We start from the raw sequence: 11,727 nt of genomic DNA on the forward strand, positions 1-11,727 counted from the left end.
TGCTTAAATGACTTTACTGTATTATATATCATATATATATATATCACATACACACTGATTCACATATACACACCGTCACATACACATAACATACATTATATATATTATATATATATCTCACATACACACTGATTCACATATACACACCGTCACATACACATAAATACATTATATATTATATATATCACATACACACTGATTCACATATACACACCGTCACATACACATAACATACATTATATATATTATATATATATCACATACACACTGATTCACATATACACACCGTCACATACACATAACATACATTATATATATTATATATATATCTCACATACACCCTGATTCACATATACACACCGTCACATACACATAAATACATTATATATTATATATATATATATATAACATACACCCTGATTCACATATACACACCGTCACATACACATAACATACATTATATATATTATATATATATCTCACATACACACTAATTCACATATACCCACCGTCACATACACATAAATACATTATATGTATATATACATATATATATATATATATATATCATACACACTGATTCACATATACACACCGTCACATACACATAACATACATTATATATATTATATATATATATCACATACACCCTGATTCACATTTACACACCGTCACATACACATAAATACTTTATATATTATATATATATCACATACACAATGATTCACATATACACACCGTCACATACACATAACATACATTATATATTATATATATCTCACATACACACTGATTCACATATACACACCATCACATACACATAAATACAATATATATTATATATATATCACATACACACTGATTCACATATACACACCATCACATACACATAAATACATTATATATTATATATATATATCACATACACACTGATTCACATATACACCGTCACATACACATAAATACATTATATATTATATATATATCACATACACACTGATTCACATATACACACCATCACATACACATAAATACATTATATATTATATATATATATCACATACACACTGATTCACATATACACCGTCACATACACATAAATACATTATATATTATATATATATATATCACATACACACTGATTCACATATACACACCATCACATACACATAAATACATTATATATTATATATTATATATATCACATACACACTGATTCACATATACACACCATCACATACACATAAATACATTATATATTATATATATCACATACACACTGATTCACATATACACACCGTCACATACACATAAATACATTATATATTATATATATCACATACACACTGATTCACATATACACACCGTCACATACACATAAATACATTATATATATATATATATCACATACACACTGATTCACATATACACACCGTCACATCCTATTATATATTAATTATTAAGAAGCTTTGGAAACCATGGTGATTTCAGATTTAATAATATACATACACTCATTACAGACATGATATAGAATGTTAACCCCTCTGATACCAGGCAGCAGATTCAGAGAATTAACTCCTTTATTACCAGACATTACACACACAGTGACACAAACAGACAAACACAGTGACACAAACACAGTGACACAAACAGTGACACAAACACAGTCACACAGTGACACAAACAGACAAACACAGTGACACAAACACAGTCACACAAACAGTGACACAAACACAGTCAAACACAGTGATAAACACAGTCACACAAACAGACAAACACAGTGGCAAACACAAGTAGGAGAGTTGAGAAGTCTCTCCTGATTGGCTGAGACCTCCTTCCCTCAGACTCCTCATCAGATCTTTATAGAGAGCAAAAGCGTTTCCGCGATCTGACTGGGACTCGGGGGGTCTTTATTGACATTACATGTATCATTATAGCGCCAGCAGATTCCATAGCGCTGTACACTCCCCGCACACACCAGGTCCCACTCTGTTATCTGCCCCGTTAGCTTTCATTTACCCCACCGCATGATTGTCATTGGAATCCCATTCCTATCACTCACAGCATCCGACGCCTCTGCTTCTCCAGCCATGGAGTCCTCTACTTGTAGTGACAGCGCCGCAGGTAACTCCTCATGGCTCGGGGCAAGGGCAGATCCTCGATACCGTCATACGTCAGGCTGCCGTTGAGTGCCGCCCGGCACAGCTCCTGCAGACTCAGGGGGGCGTTTCGGATGTGGGGACGGGAAAGAAGCGGCTCAAAGAAGGTGCAGAATTTCGGGTCATTGTAATGTTGAAGGAGATCGGGCACAGAAGCCGCCCTGAAGCCGCCCCGGTGGAAACTGAAGTGGCCGTCCCGGTGCTGGACGCGAATGTGGAGAGAGAGCCCCAGCCGGCGGAAAGTGACAGCGAAGCTGCAGCCGTCCAGAGCCGAGTTCCTGAGAAGGAAAGTGCCGTCCGCGCTTCCCTGCAGCAGAGCTTCGGCCTGGTGCCGGTCCAGATCCCCCCAATAATACGGCAACTTCGTGACCCCAGCAAGATCCGGCACCAAAGGACACCGCGAGCGGAGCGGGACACGGGCGTAGAATCCCTCCCCGTGTCCGTCAGCAGGTTCTCTCTGTCGGGGAACGGATGGGGGAGACATTCGGGGGGATCCCTCACTCCAGTCAAGTCGTCATCCTTCAGGAATCCTTAAATGTGTAAAAACATAGTAATTTAGGTAAAAGAGAGGAATTATTATACACGGACAGCGGGAGAGGCTTAGAAGAAATGGGACTTCCCGTGGATGGTTTTTTTTCCCGCTTGGGTTTTTTTTGCTACGCCCTGAATGTGTTTTTATTCCATCTCTGAGCCACGAACATTCTAAGCCCAACATCGCATCTCCTTAGAATGAAAGGAAAATCCAGCTAGCTGGCATCTGCCCCTCCACCTGCCCCAGATATACAGCTGCCCCCAGATATACAACTGCCCCTAAACCTGCCCCCAGATATACAGCTGCCCCCAGATATACAACTGCCCCCAGATATACAGCTGCCCCTCCACCTGCCCCCAGATATACAGCTGCCCCTCCACCTGCCCCCAGATATACAGCTGCCCCTCCACCTGCCCCCAGATATACAGCTGCCCCTCCACCTGCCCCCAGATATAAAACTGCCCCCAGATATACAACTGCCCCTAAACCTGCCCCCAGATATACAGCTGCCCCCAGATATACAGCTGCCCCTCCACCTGCCCCCAGATATATAGCTGCCCCTCCACCTGCCCCCAGATATACAGCTGCCCCTAAACCTGCCCCCAGATATACAACTGCCCCCAGATATACAGCTGCCCCCAGATATACAGCTGCCCCCAGATATACAACTGCCCCCAGATATACAGCTGCCCCCAGATATACAACTGCCCCTAAACCTGCCCCCAGATATACAGCTGCCCCTAAACCTGCCCCCAGATATACAGCTGCCCCTCCACCTGCCCCAGATATACAGCTGCCCCCAGATATACAACTGCCCCTAAACCTGCCCCCAGATATACAGCTGCCCCCAGATATACAACTGCCCCCAGATATACAGCTGCCCCTCCACCTGCCCCCAGATATACAGCTGCCCCTCCACCTGCCCCCAGATATACAGCTGCCCCTCCACCTGCCCCCAGATATACAGCTGCCCCCAGATATACAACTGCCCCTAAACCTGCCCCCAGATATACAGCTGCCCCTAAACCTGCCCCCAGATATACAGCTGCCCCTCCACCTGCCCCCAGATATATAGCTGCCCCTCCACCTGCCCCCAGATATACAGCTGCCCCTAAACCTGCCCCCAGATATACAGCTGCCCCTAAAACTGCCCCCAGTTATGCAGCTGCCCCTCCACCTGCCCCCAGATATGCAGCTGCCCCTCCACCTGCCCCCAGATATGCAGCTCAGCTGCCCCCCACCTGCCCCCAGATATACAACTGCCCTTCTACCTGCCCCCAGATATACAGCTGCCCCTCCACCTGCCCCCAGATATACAGCTGCCCCCAGATATACAACTGCCCCTAAACCTGCCCCCAGATATACAGCTGCCCCTCCACCTGCCCCCAGATATATAGCTGCCCCTCCACCTGCCCCCAGATATACAGCTGCCCCTAAACCTGCCCCCAGATGTACAGCTGCCCCTAAAACTGCCCCCAGTTATGCAGCTGCCCCTCCACCTGCCCCCAGATATACAGCTGCCCCTCCACCTGCCCCCAGATATACAGCTGCCCCTAAACCTGCCCCCAGATATACAGCTGCCCCTAAAACTGCCCCCAGTTATGCAGCTGCCCCTCCACCTGCCCCCAGATATGCAGCTGCCCCTCCACCTGCCCCCAGATATGCAGCTCAGCTGCCCCCCACCTGCCCCCAGATATACAACTGCCCTTCTACCTGCCCCCAGATATACAGATGCCCCTCCACCTGCCTAGTTACTTAACCCTCCATCTGCTTCCCAGCCTCCAAGTGCACACTTTACTCCAGTTACATTAACCCCTTCCTCCTACCTACCTCTTCTGCCGCCATAGTTCCGTCCACATCCGAGCCGCACGCTGAGAGCGAATGAACCGATCGGCACCCGACAGCTTCGGATAATTATTGTTATGACTAACCCAGGTCCGGAGGCTGCAGCGGCGGGATGCGTGCACCTCCCATGTGAATAACTCATTGTTTTGATTACTGCGCGTCACACGCGCTCCTGCGTGCTTATTAATGTGTCCTCAGCGTGTGGCTGCCTGGGCGCATGTTCTGGATTTATCTAGAGATACGAGAACAGGTTTATTTCCAGGTCATTCAGATTGATTTATATCCTGCTTTGGGGGATCACCGTGTTCTTCCCAGTGAATCCCCCTCCAGCTGCGTAGGGCGCCATCACCGGGCTCCCCCAGCTGCGTAGGGCACCATCACCGGGCTCCCTCCAGCTGCGTGGGGCGCCAGCACCGGGCTCCCCCCAGCTGCGTGGGGCGCCAGCACCGGCTCCCCCCAGCTGCGTGGGGCGCCAGCACCGGCTCCCCCCAGCTGCGTGGGGCGCCAGCACCGGGCTCCCCCCAGCTGCGTGGGGCGCCAGCACCGGGCTCCCCCCAGCTGCGTGGGGCGCCAGCACCGGGCTCCCCCCAGCTGCGTGGGGCGCCAGCACCGGGCTCCCCCCAGCTGCGTAGGGCGCCAGCACCGGGCTCCCCCCAGCTGCGTAGGGCGCCAGCACCGGGCTCTCCCCAGCTGCGTAGGGCGCCAGCACCGGGCTCTCGCCAAAGATCCTAGTGATGGATTATAAAGAGGCTGGCTGGAGCTTGCTGATCTAAGTTAAGAAACAGCCAGTTCTCAGACCCGGCCCACACCGGCAGCGAGTCGCCAGCTCGTCAGTCACTGGACTCTCGTTCTTCCCTGTGCTCCTCACAGCCCCTGCTGATCATTCATCTTAATGCAGCATTGAACACCAGGTCCAGTTGTGGGTACCGGATGGGTCTGGGGTCCAGGGATTACCTCTTAGCATCTAATCGGCTCTGATCCACTCACACAATGTTCAGAAAAACAACTTTTATTCAAAATTATTTTACACGCATTTTATTTACAAAGAGGGGAGGGGGATGGGCAGAGGTGGGAGAAGATCAGTCACTGTCGCTGCCATCAGAGCCAGAGCCAGAGCCCTGATCGCTCCCGCTCTGATCTTCATTGTCCTGTTGTTCACTTCCAAACTGGCTACTACTGGCGCTGCCACTTCTCCGTCCCCTGCCTCCGTCATCGTCGTCGCTGCCGCTCTCTTCCCCCTCTCGCCCGCTGTCATTCTGACCATCACTGTCTTCATCGTCGTCACTGCCAAAGATTTCCTCCTTATCTCTGGCCGCTCTGTCCTCTTCGCTGCTCTCCTTATCCTCCTCGTCCTCTTTGTCTTCCGCTCCCTCCTCTTCACTCTCACTGCCGGAGGACTCTTCGCCGCTGCCTTCCTTCTCGCTCTCGCTCCCCTTCTCTCCATCTTCAGCATCTGAGGAATTAGCAGGAAATTGTGAGAAGGGATGTGACAAACAATTAAGTATTTTAACCCTTTAAGGTTCCACCTCCGTTTAAGTTTTTTGCGAGAGGAGATTCTCTTTTTTACCTGAACCTTGAGTATCTTGATCAACCTCCAGCTCCTCCTCTTCCTCCTCTGGTTCGTGGTTCTCGAGCTGAGCTCTGCGCGCTTCCTGTGAAACCCAATAATAAACGATCAGCTGCATGCAGGGGGGACGACAGACGGGGGGGACGCGACGCAGGCAGAAGGGTTCCTCAGGAGCTCCGACCCTCGCATACAACAGTCTCTCGCCCTGTAGCCCCCACACCATGCCTGTATTATCCTGGCCTTGACTCCCAAAAGCTCAGCCACCGGCTCTTTTTGTTACCTGAGCCTCCAGCTCCTTCTCATTCATGTCTCTGTGTTTCACCACCAGCACAGCGTTGGTTCCGGACTGGACCCCTGCCTTTACTCTTCTCTTACTGAGGCGCACTCTGGGAAGAGATCGAAGAGCACCTTAAATATCAAAGTTCATCCTCCCGCGGCCGGCCGAGAAGAAGAACGGGGCAGAGGCATCTTACCTGGTCTCCAACTCGTTGTAGTACACGCCATCGCCCTCCCGGAAGATGAAGAAGTAGTTCTCCTCGTATCCCTTGCTAGCCTTGTTTTTCACGTTCCAGTTGTATTCTCTGGCGATCTTGTAATCGTATCTGTGAAGCAGGATTGGTTAATTAACACATAAAAGAATAAACAGCATCAGCCAGAGACCTCTACCTACCCCACCCCCACAACTGGAGTTTAGAAGCAACCCCAGCTCGCCAGCCATTAGCCAGTCTAACGCGACTCACATGTCTTCCGGCATGTAATCCAGACCCTCCTCCTGATCTCGCTTTCGTTTTCTCATAGTGTCCTCTCCGGGAAGGAAATATGCAACAAACTGATTGCCCTCCTCATCCATCATACCTCTGGCGGGGGCAAAAGAACAGAATTATTCCACAATTCAGTAACAAACAGAAGAGGCAGCGAGCTGGCGTAACCCTCAGCAGAAGCCTATGAGTGTCGCCATCCTGCCGACCGCCCTCCATACAACGCACCTGATCATCGCCTGGGACATCATTTCCAGGGCGGCAGAGCCCTGAGCGTCCTTTGGAGCTGGATCCGAGTCGAAGATGACCTGCGCGCATGGATTGATCCACATCTGCGGGAGAGAGAGAGAGAGAGAGAGAGAGTGTAAGAGTGTGAGAGAGAGAAGACACTGTGAGGGACTCTGCAACTCTCCATCCGTACTGATCCAGCGCCAGAGCCGACGGGCCGACAGCCTGAAAACATACCTTGAAGTCTGGGAACACCGGCATCACCTCCACAGGCGTGACACGCGGCTTGCTGTAGTGCTGGCTTATCTGCAAGAGGCATGACATTAGTTAAAGCGTTACCCACTGCCTCATTCCGTGCCTTCTAACTAGCCCGTAGCCCACCACTGCCTCCTGCCCTTTCCACGCTTCTCCTGCCCCACAGCCCGTTCCCTCCGCCCTCCCCCATTTACTCACAGGCCTCTGGGAGTCTTCAAACGTCTTCTCGATGGCAGCGATCTGGCTGTCTCTGTCTTTGTAAATATCCTCTTCAGTGAACTGCTGCTTCACAGACACACCGATCCTGCCAAGACACGGAGGTTACACACCAACGCCATGCAACAAGTCCACCTGGGCGGCCACGAGGAAGACACGTAGATGCCACAGATCACCAAACCCCGCTTGCTTTACACTCACATTCCTTCCTCAAAACCTAGAACCCTCCAAAAGGATAAATCCCACCAGTCAGGACACTATCCCCCTACACTCATCCCCAGAAACTCACTTGACTTCGGGTTTCTCATTAGAGGCGCCGTATCGGTTGAACTCGGTGGAGATATACTCAGTCTTTCTCATCCATGGTACCACCTTGGCGTGCTGCTGAGATCTGAGGGAAGAACCAAGTTAGAGCCAAGGACGGCCACACAAAATTCCAATCATCATGTAACTCCATGGGTGCCCCTGGCCAGCCATATTAGTGGGATTTGGGTCCCCTGATTGGTTGGCTCTGCTTGGTGGCATGCCAAGGTCTTCTCTAAGACGGCAGCGTGTGAGTTGAGTGTTATTGTCGGAGTGAACTCACCTCTTTGAGCTGCTCGGGGCCTGGATTTCCTCTTCCAAAAGTTTCTCGTCTGCTATGTCCAGGAGAACTGAAAACAGGAGAGCGTGAAGGAGTGTCTCTCCTCTCCCACCCCCCTCCCCCAGTGCAGGAGAGCATCTTACCGTTGGCGTCTATGCGGTAGGTGTCTGGGTTAATGAGGTCGATGGTGACACTGAGGTCCGGCTCGGTCAGGAGATCGTGCTTGTGCTGCTTCTCCAGAGACGTGGCTTTATACTGCACAAACCTGAGAAAGACACCGAGACGGCCTCGTCAGCCCCAGACTGGAGAGCGCGGCGGCGAGATTCCCACTCGGTGACCGGAGAGGAGGTTAGATTCCCACTCGGCGAGCAGAGAGCGCAAGGGGGGCGGTGAGATTCCCGCTCGGCGAGCAGAGAGCACGGGGGGGGGCGGTGAGATTCCCGCTCGGCGAGCAGAGAGCGCGGGGGGGGTGAGATTCCCGCTCGGCGAACAGAGAGCGCAGGGGGGGGGGCATTGAGATTCCCGCTCGGCGAGCCATATCAGCTCTTGGCAGCTCGCAGGCTCTCCGTCTGGAGAAAGGACCCCGAGGGGACTCCGCATTACGCGCATCATGAGTGTGCACTCACCTGTTCTGGTCGAATGGATACGTAATAAACTTTGGGTCGAAGGGAATATCCGGCAGACTGTTACAATACTTCACCCGGCAGACGACCCCCGACCTGCGGAGAACACAAACAGCCGGTGAGGGGGACGCGGCCAGCGCAAGCTCTTCAGACCCTTTACAAACACGTTAAGACTCACCTCTCGGGAAGCGTGCGATGGGAGCTGGACCTGGAACACAGAGGAAAGAGACAAGTAAATAACACGCAACACGCGGGAAGGGATTTCTACACGGATTACATGTTTTAGGGTAACCGTGTGTTCCAGAACACGTTTCCACGGTGCATGTGAAGCGCTGCCCGCTGCGGATTGCGCTCCGTGGTTTACGTCTCACATACTCCAGGAGACACATTACATGCGTGCACCGCACACATTACATACATTAAACACACATCTGCTCTGACCCCACCCGGTGGGGGGGGGGGGAACGTTTGGGTTGCCGGAGGTTTCGGCCACCGTGTCTTACCGGTGTCCATCCTCCCGCTGGCTCTGGGTTTGTATAGTCGGCGCCATCTTCCCAGCCTCTCGGAAACCGGAAGTCGGGAACGTCGGAGACACCGCCCCCACAAGCTGACTGGCACATGAACGTCCGCTAAGGTGAGCGCGGGCGATGTTGGGGAAAAGGGGCGGGGCGTGCGCAGAGGGTGATGGGAGTCGTAGTCCCTGTCTGTGTTCTGGGTTTTTTGTGACTGCATTTGGTGTGTAGCTCGCAGAACACATAAACGGTCACCATGACGACAGGGGGCATGGCAGTCGGTACCTAGGAGGACGCCAGGACGCACATACATGTGGCAGGGTGTATAAACACAAATCAGTGACCCAGTTATACCACATCCTGCATGGGGCAGCACGCTACACGAGAAAACATGGCTGAGAAGCAGCGGTGTGTCAGAGTACCTGGCACTCCGTAACACACGTGTGCGCTGGCAGACCGTTTTTACACTTACATTTGCACAGGCTTACACACTCCTTCCAACACACATACTAACACAATTGCACCCTCATGCTAACACACACCTACACATGCAAATGCATGCTTAAACGTAATTACAAACGCTTACACATTAATTTACACAAATACACATGTACACACACATTCAATTACACATACACGCTTACACGTTCATTTACACATACACACACATTCATTTACACATACACGCTTACACACACACATTCAATTACACATACACGCTTACACGTTCATTTACACATACATGCTTACACATTCATTTACACATACACGCTTACACACACATTCAATTACACATACACGCTTACACGTTCATTTACACATACATGCTTACACATTCATTTACACATACACGCTTACACACCCATACTCACAAACATTTACACATACATGCTTACACACACACACACACACACCCATACTCACACACATTAATATACACATACACTACCAATCAAACGTTACCGCAGACCACTGGCACATGTTACCGCAGACCGCTGGTACACATTACCGCAGACCGCTGGCACACGTTACCGCAGACCGCTGGTACACGTTACATATGCATATCGCTGTTGAAGGGAAGTCTCTGCGACCCGTCAAACGAGTCGATTCCTTTGCGTTTGTTGGTAAATATCGCGTCAGCCAATCACGAACCTGTTTACTGTAAACATGTCGCGTCGCCATCTAGTGCTCACTCTTCATACAGATGCCGCGAGAAGTGTCCGGGGAATGGCGTCCTGGAGCGTTTAAACACGCGAGAAGCTGATGGAGTCGCCCCCGGGGGTTTATTATTATTATTATCAGGACTTTCATCGCTGCAGAGCCCACGCTGGGCGTTCCCGGGGCAGGAGGGCACTCAACAAAACCAGTGCCTTTCATTTTTGTGGTGCCAAGGATGGTCCTGAGTAGTCTGAGCGGGGTCTTCCAACCAGCGCATCAACTAAAGACAGGTAACAGCGCTCGATGGACTGTCCCTCATCCACAGGGGCACTTGGCAGGTATGGATGGACTGTCCCTCACACACAGGGGCACTTGGCAGGTATGGATGGACTGTCCCTCATCCACAGGGGCACTTGGCAGGTATGGATGGACTGTCCCTCATACACAGGGGCACTTGGCAGGTATGGATGGACTGTCCCTCACACACAGGGGCACTTGGCAGGTATGGATGGACTGTCCCTCATACACAGGGGCACTTGGCAGGTATGGATGGACTGTCCCTCACACACAGGGGCACTTGGCAAGTATGGATGGACTGTCCCTCACACACAGGGGCACTTGGCAGGTATGGATGGACTGTCCCTCACACACAGGGGCACTTGGCAGGTATGGATGGACTGTCCCTCATACACAGGGGCACTTGGCAGGTATGGATGGACTGTCCCTCACACACAGGGGCACTTGGCAAGTATGGATGGACTGTCCCTCACACACAGGGGCACTTGGCAGGTATGGATGGACTGTCCCTCACGCACAGGGGCACTTGGCAGGTATGGAAGGACTGTCCCTCACACACAGGGGCACTTGGCAGGTATGGATGGACTGTCCCTCATCCACAGGGGCACTTGGCAGGTATGGATGGACTGTCCCTCATCCACAGGGGCACTTGGCAGGTATGGATGGACTGTCCCTCACACACAGGGGCACTTGGCAGGTATGGATGGACTGTCCCTCATCCACAGGGGCACTTGGCAGGTATGGATGGACTGTCCCTCACACACAGGGGCACTTGGCAGGTATGGATGGCACTTGGCAGGTATGCGAAATCTCCGCAGAATGGAACCTCCTACAGTGACAGCAACCTGGCCAATAGCAAGCCTCATTTATTAATAACACGCCCAACAGCTGAGAATGACAGCCCTCTCCGCCAATAGCACAAGCTCTTTGGGCTAAGGTTCTCTACCAATTAGCGCGGACCCCGCCCTCCGCGTCTCGGAAGTCACGCACAGTA

The 11,727-nt window shown here is 51.2% G+C and overlaps 2 protein-coding genes across 2 annotated transcripts; both read right to left on the reverse strand.

Moving 5' to 3' along the window:
* Positions 1 to 2,100: 2,100 nt before the first annotated feature.
* Positions 2,101 to 4,536, reverse strand: LOC128503966 (suppressor of cytokine signaling 4-like). The gene is made up of 2 exons (XM_053474163.1): positions 4,522 to 4,536; positions 2,101 to 2,616 (listed from the first exon to the last, which is right to left on the reverse strand). The coding sequence occupies exons 1-2, from the start codon at positions 4,534 to 4,536 to the stop codon at positions 2,101 to 2,103; spliced, it is 531 nt and encodes a 176-aa protein (XP_053330138.1).
* Positions 4,537 to 5,529: 993 nt separating this feature from the next.
* PAF1 (PAF1 homolog, Paf1/RNA polymerase II complex component) lies at positions 5,530 to 9,335 on the reverse strand. Its single transcript, XM_053472533.1, has 14 exons — positions 9,270 to 9,335; positions 8,945 to 8,974; positions 8,770 to 8,862; positions 8,287 to 8,408; positions 8,147 to 8,213; positions 7,850 to 7,951; positions 7,543 to 7,648; positions 7,327 to 7,395; positions 7,090 to 7,193; positions 6,844 to 6,960; positions 6,577 to 6,705; positions 6,384 to 6,489; positions 6,104 to 6,188; positions 5,530 to 5,989 (listed from the first exon to the last, which is right to left on the reverse strand). Exons 1-14 carry the CDS (start codon positions 9,314 to 9,316, stop codon positions 5,616 to 5,618), a joined length of 1,551 nt encoding a protein of 516 aa, XP_053328508.1. The 5' UTR covers positions 9,317 to 9,335; the 3' UTR covers positions 5,530 to 5,615.
* Between the last annotated feature and the right edge of the window lie 2,392 nt (positions 9,336 to 11,727).

The sequence above is a fragment of the Spea bombifrons genome, chromosome 8 (genome assembly GCF_027358695.1).
Source record: "Spea bombifrons isolate aSpeBom1 chromosome 8, aSpeBom1.2.pri, whole genome shotgun sequence".
In the NCBI taxonomy this organism is placed as follows: domain Eukaryota; kingdom Metazoa; phylum Chordata; class Amphibia; order Anura; family Pelobatidae; genus Spea; species Spea bombifrons.